At 42.1% G+C, this 20787-nt stretch overlaps 1 protein-coding gene across 3 annotated transcripts in view; it reads left to right on the top strand.

The window, feature by feature from the left end:
• Positions 1 to 20787, top strand: part of LOC143927536 (laminin subunit beta-2-like) — a 169809-nt gene that overhangs the window by 106407 nt on the left and 42615 nt on the right. For all 3 annotated transcript variants that reach the window (XM_077451656.1, XM_077451655.1, XM_077451657.1), the window contains exons 13-19: positions 3459 to 3538; positions 5637 to 5772; positions 8033 to 8191; positions 10884 to 11011; positions 16840 to 16960; positions 18345 to 18537; positions 20182 to 20325. In XM_077451656.1, the coding sequence (XP_077307782.1) occupies positions 3459 to 3538; positions 5637 to 5772; positions 8033 to 8191; positions 10884 to 11011; positions 16840 to 16960; positions 18345 to 18537; positions 20182 to 20325 (961 nt within the window). The remainder of the gene's footprint in view (positions 1 to 3458; positions 3539 to 5636; positions 5773 to 8032; positions 8192 to 10883; positions 11012 to 16839; positions 16961 to 18344; positions 18538 to 20181; positions 20326 to 20787) is intronic.

Below are 20787 nucleotides of genomic sequence, written 5' to 3' on the forward strand. Positions count from 1 at the left end.
AACCGCGAAAATTTGAAAACGTGGAAATTCTGAAATTGAACATTTGAAAATTTGAAAATAACAATAAAAATTTAAAAGAATGAAAATCCAAAAATTCGAAAACTTGAAAATCTGAAATAATAACTAACTAATAATAACTTAACTATTTCTAACTATTAAATTATAGGTATTGGAATTTCCTTTCAAATTTGGCTGTTAGAGAATGTAACGAGTACGAATTTATCCAAAGTTACAAATTTTCCAAAATAAGGAATGCCGTATCTAAACGAATGTAATGTAATGAATTGTTAATAATAATAATAATAATAATAATAAAAAATAACAACAATAATAATGATAATAAAAACTTTTTTATTATTATTATTACTAATTCATTCCATTCCATTTGTTTAGATGCAGGATTCGTTATTTCGGGTTAATTCGTAACTTCGGATAAATTTGTATTCGTTACGTTGACTAACAGCCAAATTTGAAAGGAAATTCCAATATCTATAATTTAATGGTTAGTTATTATTAGTTAGTTATTATTTAGAATTTTCTGATTTTCGTTCTTTAGAATTTTTGGATTTTCTTTCTTATTTTTGGATTTTCGAATTTATGAATTTTCAAATTGACAAATTTTCAAATTTACAAATTTATGAATTTTCGGATTTCCAAATTTTCGAATTTCGATCATAACAAATGACCTGAAAAAAAAAAAAAGACGAATTAAACGAAAACCAACAAATTTTTCGGCAGTGCCCATGTCTAATTAAAATTATAGACGGATCATTTGTTTGGCAAACGTACAAAATCAGCAGGGGGTCAAATACTTTTTTTTCCATCACTGTATTCATGAATCACCTACTCTGATCCCCTGAATTGGTTAGAAATACTTGGAGTGCCTTGTGAGGTCGCCTCCAATCTCAGGCTCATGTTCCTAATGGTTTCTCCTCCAGCACTGGAGCCATCATACAGTTCCTGGACAGGCAGAGCGACGTCTTTGGCGCCTGTTGGATCCCCTTCTAATTAGCGGATAGGGACAAGGAGCGAGATTGCGTTGCTGCGTTCCTTAAGCTGTTGATTTTTACAAGAGAGGTTGGAGGAGGTGTTCCGGAATATCATAAAACGATCGCTTCCATTCCGTACATACAAACACCTTACAAGCTGCCGCAGGAAGTCATATTTCCCTGCGAGGGAGTCGCATATCCTCCTGTGCATTCCACGCAGCAGCTGCTGGTAACTGAATCTCCTGTCGGAGGGGAAGGCCGGTGAATGTGTTGATGGCCGTAGAGTGGGATTAGGCCTTTCGGAGGGCTGTCACCTCCAGACTGGGCTTAGTGTGTGCTCCAGCCAAAATACCAGGTATTGCATGACTGGATCTGTGAACCGACAACGTCATTAATTCTTTAATCATAAAGCATATGTCAAGGCAAAAAAACAACAAAAAACAATAAAACACATGTCTGCAATACATATAACACATATATTATCCCTTTAATGACTCTATAAATAAAGATAAATACTTGCTGACGTGGCGGAAATATAAGAGTCTATTAATTAAAACAATTTAAATGTCACGCAATTCTCACAGCCATCGACAATAATTCCTGTAATGTGTTTAGTATGTTTATTTCTTATGCTCACCAGCTCCATCTACTGGCCATAATGCTGTATTTTCCTGTTTGAGGTAGAGGTGGCCTCTATAGATAACCAAAAATATAAGAATTAATAGGCATGTGTATCATCATCCAAAATTAAGTTTAACTCTATTGTTTAGTTTTTTCGACATATTCAACATGTTCGTTAATTCGCAAAAAAAAAAAAAAAACATTTAAATTTGAATATTTGAAAATTCGTAAATTTGAAAACTCTGAAATTGAAAATGTGAAAATCCGAAAATTGGAAAATAACAAAAATTCAAAAGAACGAAAATTCGAAAAGCCGAAATTTCGAAAATCTGAAAAAATATCAAACTAATAATAACTTAACTATTTGTAACTATTGCATTTTAGGTATTGGAATTTCCTTTAAAATTTGGCTGTTAAAGAACGTAACAAATATGAATTTATCCGAAGTTACGAATTATCCAAAATAATGAATCTAAACAAATGGAATGTAATGAATTAATAATAATAATAAATAACAATAATAATAATGATATTTTTTATTAAAGTGGTGTTGCCACCAAAAAAAATAAAAAATTGCTGAAAATTCATAAATAAAATGTTAAAAAATAATTGGAAAAAAAAATGTTTTACCTCTAAATACCTGTTGCTAGGGGGTCCCTCGTAATCTGCCTTCTTCATTGCCCATGGCTGGTGACATCACTTCCCCTCACGCTGCACAGTCATCTGGGACCTGTCACATGTCCCAGATGACTGTGCGGCGTATCACGGCGCCCGGCGCCGCTCGCGCATGCGCAGTGGGTGCCCGGCTGTGAAGCCACAGCCGGGTGCCCACAGTAAGAATGCCGGCGCTGCGAGCGGAGCGGGGAACAAGGGGGGCTTTGTTCCCCTGCATCGCTGGACCCTGGGACAGGTAAGTGTCCGATTATTAAAAGTCAGCAGCTGCAGTATTTGTAGCTGCTGACTTAAATTTTTTTTTTTTTTAGGGGGCACCCCACTTTAAGAACATTTTCTGTAAATTTTTACAACTGTCTATATACTCTAATTATATGTTCTATACTGTACCGTAATAGTCCACTTGCCCCTTTGCCTTTGGGGAACCTTGAGAGGGGAGTTGGTTCCCAAAAATCCCTGTTTGAGGTATTGATGGCCACTAGTTGGTGCTCATCATCAAAGGAAATAAATATATTAGGCCTATTGCAGGGATTATTGAGGATGGCATGCCAACAGGCCTCTCCGGCTGTGGGGAGGACGGTCGGGTGGGGACGTGCGGGGAGGGGAGGTGGTAAAACCTTTTTGTAGTTTTGATAGAGTTGGGAAGGGTTATATCCTATGCCAAATTTTTACTGCAGTCTATGTGCCCCTCCTGGTGAGATTCACCCTCGCGGTTTGTCCTGGTGACCACAGTCACGGAGGCAGAAAGTTATGGGAAATTTGAAATGTTAGATTTGGCATGAGAATAAGAGGTGAGGGGAAATTTCCCAAAGGTGGACAAATGTTGCAGGGGGGTGCAGTAAAACCACAGCTCAGCTGCCTGTTTTTACCGCCCCCCAGCTGCCCACATGAGAGAGACCTTAAACAACCCTCATTCATCTCTGTAGCTATAAGTATCATGATTAAATTCATCTTCAAGTCCACAACACATACACCGTCTTTTTGGCACATTACATCGGTGGTCAGAATGCCCCCCTGATAGCTAAAAAGATGTGCCAAGTGGCGCTGGACCCGGATTGGGTCTTGCTAGGACATGGAAGCTCATAGACATTAGGCAGTCGTTGACCTAACTGCCACCAAGCAGATGATAAACCAATGAAAAATATGCCTTACTAATTAAATCCTTTATTTTCCCAGCCGGAATACTGGGCGCTTAGTAATGATCTTCATGGATGCCGGTCATGTGACTGTGATGTTGGAGGGGCATGGGACAACCAGTAAGTCTAAAATATTCCTCTCCTACATGTAAAAATTATCTTTTTTTTTCTATAAAATTACTGAGAACCCCAAACTTTATATATATATATAATATATATATATATATATATATATATAATATATATATATATATATATATATATAATATATATATATATATATATATATAATATATATATATATATATATATATATATATATATATAATTTTTTTTTAAGCAAGGGCCTAGAGAATAATACGATGGGTGTTGCAATTTTTTATCAAAAGAACAACATGTTGACCGCACTCCGAAGTGTAGAAGATAATAATGTTGTTTATTCCAAGTTAAAACATCAAAGTAACAACGATACAGACATGAACCAGCAGGGGTTGACGCGTTTCACAAATCAAATTCATTTAATCCTAATCCTTAGTGCGGTCAACATTTCTTTCATTTGTGATGAAAGATATTTATATGTTTTTGTATAAGTGTTTTAAAAAATTAATAAAAGAAGATTGAAAACAGACGGCAGACTGGACCGGCCCCCAATTAGTAGAGAAGGGATTGCTATCACCTGGAGCGGCACAACCCTGCTCTTCTGACAGACCTGCAATTTTTATATGTCACACGGTATTTCCGCTGCGTTTTTTTCCGAACACACATTTTTGGGAAAAAAATACACTTTCATGAATTTGAGTGCACACAAACACAATATAATACCACATTTTTTTTGGTAAAAATATAAAATATGATGTTACACCACGTAAATAGATACCAAACATGTCACACTTTAAAATTGCGCAGGCCCATGGAATGGGCGACAGACTATGGAATTTTAAATTATCACTAGGTGACGTTTTTAAAAGCCTTTACAGGTTACCACTTTAGAGTTACAGAGGAGATCTGGTGCTAAAATTATTTCTCTGACTCTGACGTTCTCGGAGATGCCTCACATGTGTGGCGCAATCACTGTTTACATATGCGTGTGGCCGGGACCAAGACGTGCGTTCAGCTAAATGCTTAAGCATAGGACGGGGGGAGATTTATCTTTTTTTTTCGTTTTCATTTATTATTATTTTTTATTTATTATTATTATTATTATTATTTGTGTCCTTTATTATTTCTTTTTCATTTATTATTTGTTTTTATTTTATTTACATTGTTTCTTAGGTGTGCGTCCACCTAAGCACATGAGCACAGGACGGAGGCGCTTTATCTTTTTTTTTTCATTTTCATTTATTATTTGTTTTTATTTATTATTAATAATATTATTATTATTATTATTATTATTATTATTATTTGTTTCATTTATTATTTCTTTTTCATTTATTATTTGTTTTTATTTTATTTACATTGTTTCTTAGGTGTGTGTCCACCTAAGCGCATGAGCACAGGACGGAGGCGCTTTATCTTATTTTTTTTCATTTTCATTTACTATTTGTTTTTATTTATTTTTAATATTATTATTATTATTATTATTATTTGTTTAATTTATTATTTGTTTTTATTTTATTTACATTGTTTCTTAGGTGTGCGTCCACCTAAGTGCATGAGCAGAGGATGGAGGCGCTTTATCTTTTTTTTTTCATTTTCATTTATTATTTGTTTTTATTTATTTTTAATATTATTATTATTATTATTATTATTATTTGTTTAATTTATTATTTGTTTTTATTTTATTTACATTGTTTCTTAGGTGTGCGTCCACCTAAGTGCATGAGCAGAGGATGGAGGCGCTTTATCTTTTTTTTTTCATTTTCATTTATTATTTGTTTTTATTTATTATTAATATTATTATTATTATTATTATTTGTTTCATTTATTATTTCTTTTTCATGTATTATTTGTTTTTATTTTATTTACATTGTTTCTTAGGTGTGTGTCCACCTAAGCACATGAGCAAAGGACGAGGGCGCTTTATCTTTTTTTCTTTTTCATTTATTATTTATTATTTGTTTTTATTTTATTTTATATTTTAAATTCTTTAATATATTTGTTGTCACGAGGAATGTAAACATCCCTGTGACAGCAATAGGCAGTTTTTTTTTCATTGTGTTATTCTCTTATAAAAAAAATGTTTTTTTTAAATACCCTTTTCTTTATTTTTTGTGACTAGGTGCTCCTCAGAGACTGGTCAGTGCCGCTGCAGGAATAACATGGTTGGCAGACAGTGTAATATGGTGAAATCTGGCTTCTACCGTATCAATCTGGATCATTACACCTATGAGGCTGAGTCTGCACTGCTCCGACAGGTAACAAGTACTGCACTATAGGGGTGGTAAGATATCGGTTTATAATAAAAGATTTGCACTTGCAGTGGGTCCTCTCTCCATTGCTTGTTTTGCCAGGGGACGTTCAGAACGTCCCTTCTCAGCCTTCTCAACACGGAGGAACCCTTAAAATAACTCTGTGGTCTCAGGGAACCCCTGCTAATAATTACTATATCTGCATCTCATGAGACATTAGTGGTGATGCTCAGTGGGAAGAATGCTCCTTACACTTGTGGTCATTGGAAAGAGTTACCCTCTTACAGGGAGCTAAAAAGGTCAATGGTGTAAATGGAAACTTATCTGAGAAGCAGAAATTGCTCTGCCTCCCACAGTGCCCACCAACCTCCCAAGCCCCTAAAGAAACCCAACCTCCTACAGGACCATCAAGTCTACTGCAGTGTCCCCTAAACCTTCTCCACAACCCTTATCTGAGAAATTGATCACAGCTCAAGGATCCCCTAGCAGCCTCTGGAGGAACCCTAGGGTTCCATGAAACCCTGGTTGAGCAATCCTGATTTAGAAGTTGACCTACTTACCTTATTCCTAACTTCCCCAGCAGCTGGCGCTCTGTGCTGATGTCCAATCTCTGAAATGTGGGGGTGGATCCTCGGCATCTTCCCGTACAATGGAGCACAACTAGTCCTGCATTGTATGGGATGATGTCAGTGAGTTGTAAATAGAGGCGTCTGAGAGGGGCGGGGGGGGGGGGGGGGGAGAGGTGACCTATGGTGGTCCCAGGCCCCTCTAAAAGCCCTCAGTTTCCACAGTGCTGTCCTGCCTCCCACAGTGCCCACCAACCTCCCAGCCCCTAAAGAAACCTAACCTCCTACAGGACCATCAAGTCTACTGCAGTGTCCCCTAAACCTTCTCCACAACCCTTGTTTGAGAAGCAGAAATTGCTCATTGCTCAAGGAACCCCTAGAAACCTATGGGGGAACCCTAGGGTTCCATGAAACCCTGGTTGAGCAATCCTAATTTAGAAGGTGACCTACTTACCTTATTCCTAAATCATTGCTCAAGGAACCCCTAGCAACCTATGGGGGAACCCTAGGGTTCCATGAAACCCTGGTTGAGCAATCCTGATTTAGAAGGTGACCTACTTACCTTATTCCTAAATCATTGCTCAAGGAACCCCTAGCAACCTATGGGGGAACCCTTGGGTTCCATGAAACCCTGGTTGAGCAATCCTGATTTAGAAGGTGACTTACTTACCTTATTCCTAAATCATTGCTCAGGGAACCCCTAGCAACCTATGGGGGAACTCTAGGGTTCCTTGAAACCCTGGTTGAGCAATCCTGATTTAGAAGGTGACCTACTTACCTTATTCCTAACTCATTGCTCAAGGAACCCCTAGCAACCTATGGGGAAACCCTAGGGTTCCATGAAACCCCAGTTGAACAATCCTGATTTAGAAGGTGATCTACTTACCTTATTCCTAACTTCCGCAGCAGCTGGCGCCCTTCGCTGATGTCCAATCTCTGAAATGTGGGGGTGGGTCTTCAGCATCCTGCCCAGGCAATGGAGCACAGCCAGTCCTGCATTGTATGAGATGATGTCAGTGAGTTGGGAATAGAGGTGTCGGGGGGAGGGGGGGTGGTGTCCCATGGTGGTCCGTTTCCACAGTGCTGCCTTGCCTCCCACAGTGCCCACTAACCTCCCAGCCCCCTAAAGAAACCTAAACCTACAGGACCATCAAGTCTACTGCAGTGTCCCCTAAACCTTCTCCACAATCCCCCACAGTGACACCTAGCCCCATCCAGAGCCGTTAACCACGTGACCTCTGGAAGATTTACCACCAGACCATTTTTTTTGCGATACGGCACTGCGTTACTTTAACTGATAATTGCGCTGTCGTGCGACACTGTACCCAAATAAAAACTTTATGTCCTTTTTTTTTTCCACAAACAGAGCTTTCTTCTGGTGGTATTTTATCACCAATGTGTTATTTTTTGCGCTATAAACAAAACAAAGACTAACATTTTTCTGCTATAAAACATATCCAATAAAAAAATTGAAAACATCTAATTTCTTCATAAATTTAGGCCAATATGTATTCTGCTACATATTTTTGGGTTAAAAAAATCCCAAATAAGCATATATTTCTTGGTTTGCGCAAAAGTTATAGCGTCTACAAACTATGGGGTGTTTTTATTTATTTCTTTTTATTAGTAATGGCGGCGATCAGCGACTTATAGTGGGACTGCGATATTACCCTTATGGCTTTGTCTATTTCTCTCTGTAGGGGTGCTCTGTATTTGAGCGGGAACGTATGGTGGGTCGACCCGCTACATGGACTGGAACTGGATTTGCTTTGGTCCCTGAGGGTGGAGTTATAGAATTTCAGATCAGCAATATTCCATTCTCAATGGAGTATGATGCTATCATACGCTATGAGCCCAAGGTAAGTGGTTTCAAGTCATTTACACACAGAGATTCTTGTGAGGTTCTTGTACTGGGGTCATAGAGGTTCTTTTAATGTGCATCATGGGGGGGTCATGGAGGTTCTTGCAATTGACATCATGGGGGTTGTAGAGCTTCTTGTAATAAGCATCATGCGGGTTGTGGAGGTTCCTGTAATTTCATAATGGGGGTCATAGAGGTTTTCGCAATGGGCATCACTGGGGTTGTAGAGGTTCTTGTAATTGTCATCACTGGGGTCATAAAGGTTTTCTAATGAGCTATTCGATTGTAAGCTCTTCTGAGCAGGGCCCTCTTAATCCTATTGTAACTGTATTGTCTCCTTTTGATATTGTAAAACGCTGCGTAAATTGCTGGCGCTATATAAATCCTGAATAATAATAATAATAATAATGAGCATCAAGGGGGTCATAGAGGTTCTTGTAATGGGCATCATAGGGGTTGTAGAGGTTCTTGTAATAATCATCATGCGGGTTGTAGAGGTTCTTGTAATGAGCATCATGGAGGTCATAGAGGTTCTTGTAATAAGCATCATGGGGGTCGTAAAGGTTTTTGTAATGGTCATCACTGGGGTCGTAAAGGTTTTTTGTAATGAGCATCATGGATGTCATAGCGGTTCTTGTAATGAGCATCATGGAGGTCATAGAGGTTCTTGTAATAAGCATCATGGGGGTCGTAAAGGTTTTTGTAATGGTCATCACTGGGGTCGTAAAGGTTTTTTGTAATGAGCATCATGGATGTCATAGCGGTTCTTGTAATGAGCATCATGGGGTTGTAGAGGTTCTTGTAATGAGCATCACAGTGGTCATAGAGGTTCTTGTAATAAGCATCATGGGGTTGTAGAGGTTCTTGTAATGAGCATCATGGGGTTGTAGAGGTTCTTGTAATGAGCATCACAGTGGTCATAGGGGTTCTTGTAATAAGTATCATGGGGGTTGTAGAGGTTCTTATAATGGGCATCATAGGGTCATAGAGGTCCTTGTAATGGGCATCACTGGGATTGAAGAGGTTCTTGTAATTGGCATCACAGGGATCATAGAGGTTCAGCCATCACTGGGATGGTAAAGGTTCTTATAATGGGCATCACGGGGGTTGTAGAGGTTCTTGTAAAAAGCATCATGCAGGTTGTAGAGGTTCTTGTAATGGGCATCACTGGGGTTGTAGAGGTTCTTGTAATGGGCATCACTGGGGTTGTAGAGGTTCTTGTAATGGTCATCACCGGGTGTTGTAAAAGTTTTTGTAATAAGCATCATGGGGGTCATAGAGGTTCTTGTAATGAGCATCATGGGGGGGAGGGGGGTCATATCGGTTCTTGTTAAGCGGGATCATGGGAGTTGTAGAGGTTCTTGTAATGTGAATCACTGGGATTGAAGGGGTTCTTGTAATTGGCATCACTGGGATCATAGAGGTTCAGCCATCACTAGGATTGTAGAGGTTCTTATAATGGGCATCACGGGTGTTGTAGAGGTTCTTGTAATAAGCATCATGGGTGTTGTAGAAGTTCTTGTAATAAGCATCATGGGGGTTGTAGAGGTTCTTGTAATGGGCATCACTGGGGTTGTAGAGGTTTTTGTAATGGGCATCACTGGGGTCATAAAGGTTCTTGTAATGAGCATCTCGGGGGTCACAGAGGTTCTTGTAATAAACATCATGGGAGTTGTAGAGGTTCTTGTAATAAGCATCATGGGGGTCATAGAGGTTTTTGTAATTGGCATCACTGGGATTGTAGAGGTTCTTTTAATTGGCATCACAAGGATCATAGAGGTTTTGCTATCAATGGAATGGTAGAGGTTCTTGTAATGAGCATCACAGGGGCTGTAGAGGTTCTTGTGGACCTTCACCAGGCAGATGAAAGTTTCCACATCCAGCATCGACCCCCCTAAATCATTCACAGGCCTAAGGTTGCTATAAGGAGAAGAGCGGCTGTTCGATGGAAAACACTTGTGTTGCTCATTTTAGGAACTCCCATTTAAACCTATAGAAGAAAAAAAAAACACACAATTCTGCCCTACATAAAAGCTAAGGTACTCTTTTGCATGACAAGCGGCAGTACAACACTCAGGTGTGAATAGACACCACTGAGTAGGGTTGCCACCTCATCCCTTTAAACCCGAACACATATGAATTACACAGGTTCTGAGGCTAATTGAATGCAGCTAAGGTACCAAGTGAGTTTAATTACCACCTTAATCACCCACAGAACCTGTGTAATTAATATGTGTTTGGGTTTAAAGGGATGAGGTGGCAACCCTACCATTGAGTATAATGAGAATCTTCATGCTGAGTGTTGTCACACCTCGGTAAACGTTAAAAAAAAAACCACTCATGTGTGAATGGAGGCTTCCACTATCTTTTTTTTTTTTTTAAAGTAACCCTTTTAAATATCATTGCTTCTCAAGTATGATGCAGATGAAGAATTGATGAGAGGATCTGATACTGTTGCATTTTGATATGCCGTAAAAATATTGCTACTAAAGGATAAAGAAGACCGAGTGCTGCAAGTGCAACACTGGAATCAAAGTGGAGCGTCAGATTTTTTTGTTTTTTTTCATGAATGATGAAACCTGGTTGAGCACCAGGCCCACTATTTCTCCAATGTTCTCCGCTCCAGCTTTTGTATGTTAGCTCCTAAGTGCATCCCTTCCCATTGCATTCACTGCTGTGTTTTTACATAGTTTCCAGACATGTGGCAGCAAGTGAAGATAACGGTTATCAGGCCTGGGCCTATTCCAGCCAGCAGTCCCTGCGGTAACACCATCCCTGCTGACGATGTCATGACTGCATCGTTTCCGACTACGTCCCGGTGAGTGTATGAGTGTCTAAGTCAGTGATTCTCAACCAGGGTTCCATGGAACCCTAAGGTTCCTCTAGAGCAGGGGTCTCCAAACTTTTCAAACAAAGGGCCAGTTTATAGACCTTCAGACTTTAAGAGGGCCAAATTGTGGCCAGTGTGGGCAGAAAATGTCCCAGGCCTGGCATCAGTGAGAATAAATATGGCCTCAGGGTTGGTGGTCAATAGGAGCAGGCGTAGTGCCCCTACTAGTAGGAGGAATAGTATCCAATCATAGTTATCTGTGGAAGAAATTGCGCCCCACTCTTGGTGTCAGTGGGAGGATTAGTGCCTCATATTGGTGAGAGGAATAGTGCCCCAAGGGCCGAATAAAGGCTAGCAAAGGGCCACATCTGGTCCTCGGTCCGCAGTTTGGAGACCCCTGCTCTAGAGGATGCTAGGGGTTCCTTCAGCATTGGGCAATTTCTGCCTCTCAGATAAGTTCCAACTGACACCATTGATCTTTTTAGCTATCTGTAAGGAGGTAATTCTTCCCAATGATCACAAGTGTAAGGACCATTCTTCCCACTGACCATCACACTAATGTATCATGAGTTGTAGATTTCTAATTTTTAGCCGGGGTTCCCCGAGACCGGAGAACTATTTGAAGGTTCCTCTATGCTGAAAAGGTTGAGAAAGGCTGGTCTTCTTTGAGAGTTTGCTGTAATGGGTTATGCGTCTTATGGTCAATGCTCCTCAGCCTTCATGCGTACTTGACTCCACCATGGACTTGACCCCTCCATATCTCCTAGCAGACACGGTATCACCTTGATCACCAGTCTGCCGAAACATGTACAGAGCCAAGCCAGTGCTGGGCTTTCTTAGATTATCCTGTATCCAAGCTGTGCACACACTGAAGAATAAAATCATCCCATAAAATAGGCATTTCTTGGATATATATATATATATATATATATATATATATATACACAGGTGGCAAATGTGAGATTGTACTCTAGGAATTTAAAGTTGTTTTAATGCTATGCTGTAAATACATCATTCAATAATGAGATCTCGGGTTATACACACACAACTGAATGAGTCAGCCTAATATCACAGAGGAAGAACTTGACCCCTCCATATGTCCTGGCAGACACGGTATCGCCTACATCTTCAGTCTGCTGAAACATGTACAGAGCAGAGCTAGTGCTGGGCTTTCCTATTAGATTGTCTAACAAGCTGTGTAGACACTGTAAAAAAAAAAAATCATCCTATAAAATATGCATTTTATACAAATAATAAAATAATGACATTAAATATGATTTTATCATTTTTTCAATAAAAAGTATTTATAAAAATATGAGTTTATAAACTTTGTAACTTTACATTTCTCGGATATATACACGCCATCATCTTGCTCATCAGTCTGCCGAAACATGTACAGAGCCAAGCCAGTGCTAGGCTTTCTTATTAGATTATCCTAACAATCTGTGCACACACTTAAGAATAAAATCATCCTTTAAAATAAGCATTTCTTGGCTATATACAGGTGGCACATGTGAGATTGTACTCTGGGTTTTAAAGTTGTTTTACTGCCATGCTGTACAGTGCAGAGCTAGTGCTGGGCTTTCTTATTAGATACCCTAACAAGCTGAGCACACACTGAAAAATAAAATCACCCTATAAAATAAGCATTTTATACAAATAATGACATTAAATATAAAATTATAAACTTCGTAACTTTACATTTCTCAGGTACATAGTGGAACAACTGTGACATTGTACTTGAGGGTTTTAAAGTTGTTTTACTGCAATGCTGTAAATACACCATTCAGTAATGGGATCTCGGGTTATACACACACAACTGGAACGAGCCAGCCGAATGTCACAAAGGAAGGACTTGACCCCTCCATATGTCCCAGCAGACACGGCATCATTATTCTGCGGAAACATGTACAGAGCAGAGCTAGTGCTTGGCTTTCTTATTAGATAGTCCAACAAGGCATGAACACAATGAAGAATAAAATCATCCTATAAAATAAGCATTTTATACAAATAAAATAATAACAATAAATATGAGGTTATCACTTTTGCAATGTATTATTATTTCAGGTACTTGTATAGCGCTGTCAATTTACTCAGCGCTTTACATATACAGTGCAATAAAAAGCATTGTAAAAAATATATGAGTTTATAAAATTTGTAACTTCACATTTCTCACATATATACAGGTGGCACATGCGATATTGTACTTGGGGGGTTTTAAAGTTGTTTTACTGTTATGCTGTAGAAACATCATTCAGTTATGGGATCTTGAGTCATACACACAACCAAATGAGTCAGCCTAATGTCACAGAGGAACAGGGGCGGACTGACAACTCATGGGGCCCCCGGGCAATAGGGGATCATGGGGCCCCCTTTGTCCCCACCCAAACACAAGCCACACCCTCACAAAGCACCACGTATATATTGCACTGGTGCATCATATGCATTGGTGACAGAATTTCTCTACTGTATGTTCAAAATAAAGGTTTAAAGAGTTAGGAAAATAAAGAAAAATAAACTCACATTAACCACGTACATTTACTGTGGGGCTGCGTCTCCTGTGAGCAGAATCACATACAGGTACTTGATTCTGCACTTGCGGGTCTGCGCGCTGTTTGATTGGACACACCGAGAGCTAATCAGCGGGTCCGGCGGGCCCCGACGATTGTTTCCAACAAAGGCAGAACGGGGGTCTTCCGATGTAAACAAGTCCCCAGAGAGCCTCCCTCACTTACATCAGGGTCCTCAGAGAGCCCCCCTTTACATCCTGGTCCCCAGAGCCCCCCATACATCAGGGTCCCCGGAGATCGCCCCCTCCATACATCAGGGTCCCCGGAGATCGCCCCCCTCCATACATCAGGGTCCCCGGAGATCGCCCCCCTCCATACATCAGGGTCCCCGGAGATCGCCCCCTTACATCAGGGTCCCCAGAGAGATCCCCCCTTACATCAGGGTCCCCAGAGAGATCCCACCTTACATCAGGGTCCCCAGAGAGATCCCCCCTTACATCAGGGTCCCCAGAGAGATCCCCCCTTACATCAGGGTCCCCAGAGAGATCCCCCCTTACATCAGGGTCCCCAGAGAGATCCCCCCTTACATCAGGGTCCCCAGAGAGATCCCCCCTTACATCAGGGTCCCCAGAGAGATCCCCCCTTACATCAGGGTCCACAAAGAGCCCCCCTTACATCAGGGTCCACAGAGAGCCCCCCATAATGGCTCCCTAGAGAGCCCCCCATACATCAGGGTCCCAGAGAGCCCCCCCCATAGATATGGGTTCCCAGAGAGCCCCCCATACAACAGTGTCCCCAGAGAGCCTCCCCCATACATCAGGGTCCCCAGAGAGCCCCCTCCATACATCAGGGTCTCCAGAGATCCCCCTCCATACAGCAGGGTCCCCAGAGAGCCCCCTCCATACAGCAGGGTCCCCAGAGAGCCCCCTCCATACAGCAGGGTCCCCAGAGAGCCCCTCCATACTTCAGGCTCCTCAGAGAGCCCCTTCTATAGTTCAGGGTCCCCAGAGAGCCCCCTCCATACTTCAGGGTCCCCAGAGAGCCCCCTCCATACAGCAGGGTCCCCAGAGAGCCCCCTCTATACTTCAGGGTCCCCAGAGAGCCCCCTCCATACTTCAGGGTCCCCAGAGAGCCCCCCATACATCAGGGTCCCCAGAGAGCCCCCTCCATACATCAGGGTCCCCAGAGAGCCCCCTCCATACAGCAGGGTCCCCAGAGAGCCCCCTCTATACTTCAGGGTCCCCAGAGAGCCCCCTCCATACTTCAGGGTCCCCAGAGAGCCCCCTCCATACTTCAGGGTCCCCAGAGAGCCCCCTCCATACTTCAGGGTCCCCAGAGAGCCCCCTCCATACTTCAGGGGCCCCAGAGAGCCCCTCTCCATACTTCAGGGTCCCCAGACTTAAACCCCCCCCCCCAGGTTCCCCTGTACCTGGCTGTGCACATCCAACCCCCAGCACGGGGAGGTGGGAGGGGCGATCGGCAGCTCTATGGTGCCTGTGGACCGCGGGATCTCCCTGGGGCTTGTATGTATTTCTCCTTCACAGTGTATAGAGTGGAGAGGGGAGGAGCCTCTGACCCGGGCAGCAGTCAGCAACAGTGTACAAGCCGAGCAACTTACAGAAGAGTCAAACTTATAGCTGCCCGGGTCAGAGGCCCCTCCCCTCTCCACTCTATACACTGTAATGGAGAAACACAAGCCCGAGGGAGATGCCGCTGTAACGACATATTCGATCGCCGCCACCCATCTCCCGGGCCCCTAAGCTAGAGGTGCAGGGGAGATGCTGTGTCTTGGCCGCCCCCCCCCCCCCCCCCCCCCCCGCAGCGGCAGAACGGCTCCACCGCAGCACTGCCAGCAGCATAGAGATCCTCACGGGCCCCCTACTGGCCACGGGCCCGAATGGTCAGTCCGCCCCTGCAGAGGAAGGACTTGGCCCCTCCATATCTCCTAGCAGACACGGTATCATCTACATCATCAGTCTGACGAAACATGTACAGGCGCAGAGCTAGTGCTGGGCTTTCTTATTAGATACCCTAACAAGCTGAGCCCACACTGAAAAATAAAATCATCCTATAAAATAAGCATTTTATACAAATAACGACATTAAATATAAAATTATAAACTTCGTAACTTTACATTTCTCAGTTATATAGTGGGACAAATGCGAGATTGTACTTGAGGGTTTTCAAGTTGTTTTACTGCTATGCTATAAATACATCATTCAGTAATGAGACCTCAGGTTATACAAACACAACTGAATGAGTCAGCCTAATATCACAGAGGAAGGACTTGACCCCTCCATATCTCCTAGCAGACACGGTATCATCTAAATTATCAGTCTGACGAAACATGTACAGTGCAGAGCTAGTGCTGGGCTTTCTTATTAGATACCCTAACAAGCTGAGCACACACTAAAAAATAAAATCATCCTATAAAATAAGCATTTTATACAAATAACAACATTAAATATAAAATTATAAACTTCGTAACTTTACATTTCTCAGGTATATAGTGGGACAACTGAGACATTGTACTTGAGTTTTTTAAAGTTGTTTTACTGCTATGCTGTAAATACATCATTCAGTAATGAGACCTCAGGTTATACAAACACAACTGAATGAGTCAGCCTAATGTCACAGAGGAAGGACTTGACCCCTCCATATCTCCTAGCAGACACGGTATCATCTAAATTATCAGTCTGACGAAACATGTACAGTGCAGAGCTAGTGCTGGGCTTTCTTATTAGATACCCTAACAAGCTGAGCACACACTAAAAAATAAAATCATCCTATAAAATAAGCATTTTATACAAATAACAACATTAAATATAAAATTATAAACTTCGTAACTTTACATTTCTCAGGTATATAGTGGGACAACTGAGACATTGTACTTGAGTTTTTTAAAGTTGTTTTACTGCTATGCTGTAAATACATCATTCAGTAATGAGACCTCAGGTTATACAAACACAACTGAATGAGTCAGCCTAATGTCACAGAGGAAGGACTTGACCCCTCCATATCTCCTAGCAGTCACGGTATTATCTACATCATCAGTCTGACGAAACATGTACAGTGCAGAGCTAGTACTGGGCTTTCTTACTAGATAGCCCAACAAGCTGTGCACACAGTGAAATATCAAAACATCTTATAAAATAAGCATTTTACACAAATAATAAAATAATTAAATTAAATTTGAGTTTATAAACTTCGGAACTTAAAAAATGACCACAAAATAGTATTGTTTCTACATAAAGGGTCCTGTTTGTTCACAGTTAAATTGTAATTTGAAGTCACTTTTCTTTACAGGCATGTTGTCTTGCCTCAGCCCATTTGCTTGGAGCGTGGGGTTAGTTACACCATCCGACTGGACTTCACCCGGTACAACCTGCGGGAGAGGGTACCCGGAGCCAACATCCTTATTGATTCGGTGAGGGCAGTTCCTTGTTAATGATATAACGTAACTTGGTTGCAGTTAGGCTTCCCCTTGCAACAGGTAAAAGCAGTGGCGTAACTAGAACCTTCAGGGCCCCGATGCAAGAAACCATGAAGGGCCCCCCTGAACCCCTAGCCAGGGCCCTTCCCTCTGAGTCCCACGATGGAACTCCAGGGCGTGGTCACAGGTATGACCTTTGTGAGCCCTGTAGTTCCACGACTGGCATCAGTAGTTTTTTATATTATTTTTATTTTTATTTTTAGGTGCCCCATTGGGGAAATGTCCCTAGGCAGGATGGGGTCCCCATCCCCAGAAGAGATGAGGTCCTTTTCTCCAGGGCAGATGAAGTTACTGCCCCCAGGTGAGAAGGGGTCCCTGTCCCCAGGGGAGATGGGGGTCCCTGTCCCCACGTGAGAAGGGGCCCCTGTCCCCAGGGGGAGATGGAGGGGGTATGTAATGGTGTGTTGGGGATGGGGTCCTCTCACTCACCATGACCAAGCTGCAGGCCGTGCACTCATCCATTTTGGCCTGGGCTCCATCCAGTGTGCTGAACAGGCAATCAGCATATCTCCCAGAAAGACCTTTCATCATCTGTGTATGACGGGGGAGGAGGAGGGCTGGCAGACAAGCCTGCAGTGTCCTCCGGGGACCCGTCTCTCATAGGCCTGCACTGCATCTGTGTGCTTAAAGTTTGTTTACCCAGGAGAAGTATGCAGTGCAGTGTCGGCCGGACCCGGGGGCGGGGGGGGGGGGGGGCAGGACTCTGGCTGGGGAGAACAGACATCGGACTGAGCGGCAATGCATGGAGCAGGAGAGGGGTACTCTGAGGAGCCGGCCGAGGACACAGGTCATGCGGGGAATGCACAACTAAAGAGCAGCCAGTGCGATAGTCGAGCATGGAGCTCTGCTAGTCACCCTCCACCTCCACCACCCGTGTGCATGGTGCACTGGTACCCCTAGCTGCCTATGCTGCTGTCGGCCATATGTAGAGGGGGCTGCATGGGCCCCCTGCAGCACAGGGCCCAGTTGCGGTTCGCGACTGCTGCACCCCCTATAGTTACGGCCCTGGGTAAAAGCCTCCTGTTGACACCCATTTATATGGTGCAAATGATAGGACTTTTCTCTCTATTGTTTTTTGATCACCTCTTTCTATTGCCAATTGGACAGCAAATGAAAACAGTATGGAAATTATCAAGTTCTTATGACCAAATCAATAAAAAAAAAAAAATGTTAAAGGAGGACTTGCTTTTATGACCAAAAAAAAGGGGAGGACTTGCACTTGTTTCAGGAGACATCTTGGCTGTAAACAATTTGTTGGTGAATAAAACTTTATTTTGTTTGACTGGAAGTTTTTCTTTTATATATATATATACCATAGCTGGTGTTTGTTCCCCGTTACTCCTCCTTGGAGATGTTCATTGCTGGAGACCCGGCCTCCATTCAACGCAAGGAAACCTTTGAGAGATTCCGTTGCCACAACAGCAATATCAACGTGGTAAAATCAGCGACCAATGAGGTGTGCACCAAGCTCATCACCAGCATGTCTGCCGTCATCCATGATGGGGCTCTTGGTGAGTTCAGGGCAAGAATGGGCATGTGCAAGTATCCAAAGGCTCCTAATTTCTGCAGCCATTTTCCCTTCTGTGTCAATGTCCCGATTATTCTGCACTGAGCGGCCCAGGGTAAAGCAGAACCAGCTCCATGCACGGTGTATATAAGGATTATGGGACATAATTATGTATATCTTTTCTAAAGATTTATCTAATTTATCTTAAAGCCCAACTCCAGGAAACTTAAATAATATCCCTTGCAGAAAGATCTACTTAGGAAATTTCTGTGGGTTATCTGCTCACTTAAAGTGAAAGTGAGTTAAGGTGCTTTTCCTCTCCCCTAGACTAAACGAGCAGTCACCCCTTACAGTCCGGGCGCAGGACCACTGCTAGGGGTTATTTTTAAGTCTGGATTGTCATGTCCGATAGCATTATAAAGTCTATTTTTAGCCAAATAGTTTTTCCTCTTCTTTTTTTTTCTTGCCGAACAGCTGAATCTACTACTTTCGCGTTAATTCCTGTTTTAATAACAACATCACTGTGGCAGGAAGTGAGTCTTAAGCCTCGTACACATGATCGGATTGTTGGCCAACAGAGCGTCAGACTTTTGTCCGAAGGGCGTGTGCCAGGAACTTGTCTTGCATACTAACGGCACACAATTGTCAGCCAACAAACACGAACTTAGTAACGTACTACGTGGAATTTCAGCTCTTGAGCGCCACCCTTCGGGCACCTTCTGCTAATGTCGTGTTTGGTGAGCATTGATTCCGAGCACTTTGTACTTTGGATTTTTGTGTGACTGACTTGTGTACAGACAATACGAAAATCTGACAACAGACCGTTGCCTGCCAAAAATTTACTAGCCTGCCATCCAACATTTGTTGGCCGAAAGTTGGACATTTGTCTAAAGGAGTGTACTAACGGTCGGATTTTAGGCCAACAGTCTGTCATCACACAATTCCCTGCCGAAAATCCGATCGTGTGTACAAGGCTTTAAGGCCTGTACACACGATACAAAAATCAGAAGTAAAATGTCATTAGACGAACGATCTGTCGATTTTCGGATTGTTAGTATGGTGCTTTCGACAGCCGATTCCGATTTTTCGTACGACAAAGGCTGGATGTGCTAAATTAGTACGGTTTTCGTCTGAAAAAAATCGTAAGAGCAAGACTACACATGCTCTTATGCTTTAATACAGGGATGACATATAATGAAATATAAAACATTTGTGCTGTTTTTAGTTCTTGTCTTTTTACCTTTCCCTTTTGACACTTTTACATTTCCAAAAATATAAATTTATTACAATGAAAACCCTAATAAATGTTTCTGTATGTCAATGGTTTTTAGATCAAGCTAATTTTTTTACTTGAGGGAGTTTAGAAGAAAAAGTAGTTTTTTGTTTTTGGCAGGATAACCTTCCCAGCATTTTTGTTCTATTAGTTTGCTATGTTTGGCCAAACACAATTTTGTTTCAAAGATTTGGGTATCAGGTGTTATACTGCCCTCTAGTGGTAAATAAACAGAGCTGCTTCACTCTACTGCTAAACGCCTTATCGAAAATCAAAACTTCTGATTTCTGCATTGTAATTCTTGTATTTATTATGATTCTACCTTGTATGAAAAATACATTTATTCTAATGATTGATATTTTTTATTTTCTCTAGCATGTAACTGCGACCCTCAAGGATCTCTGAGTTCAGAGTGCGATCCTTATGGAGGACAGTGCCGGTGTAAACCAAACGTCATTGGACGACAGTGTGACCAATGCGCCCCTGGGACGCATGGATTTGGACCTTCTGGCTGCAGAAGTAACTTAAACCATAGCTATAATACATAATCGGGGGGGGGGGGGGGGGGAATGTATGAAATTATTTTAGTGTGGATGAGCTGAGCCTTGCCATTCCTTTATGGCTGGGAAAGGCAGTCAGGGTGCTTGTTTCTGATTTGCTATGTGTCATATGCCATCAGTATTGAATTAAGTGTCAAAAGAAATGAACTAGCTTCACACTGATGACGTCACAAATTCTGAAAACAGTTTAATCCAGTAACTTGTGCCCCCGCCCCAATGTGTTTCGTCCAAAAAGGTCTTAATCATGAAGATTTGCTGAAGTAAGTGGATAGCAGGTGACATGTTATGTTGTGTGCTCCATTATTAAATTATACTTTTTTTTAGCATTTTTTACACCGTCGGTGTGTGGCCCATTCAGTTCTTCTGAGGCTTGATTTGTAAAGTGGGGATGCGCTCTTGGGCAGGAACCCAATAGCAGCCT

This window comes from Lithobates pipiens, unplaced genomic scaffold, assembly GCF_037356315.1.
Source record: "Lithobates pipiens isolate NorthernLeopardFrog02 unplaced genomic scaffold, aLitPip1_a1.2 Scaffold_23, whole genome shotgun sequence".
In the NCBI taxonomy this organism is placed as follows: domain Eukaryota; kingdom Metazoa; phylum Chordata; class Amphibia; order Anura; family Ranidae; genus Lithobates; species Lithobates pipiens.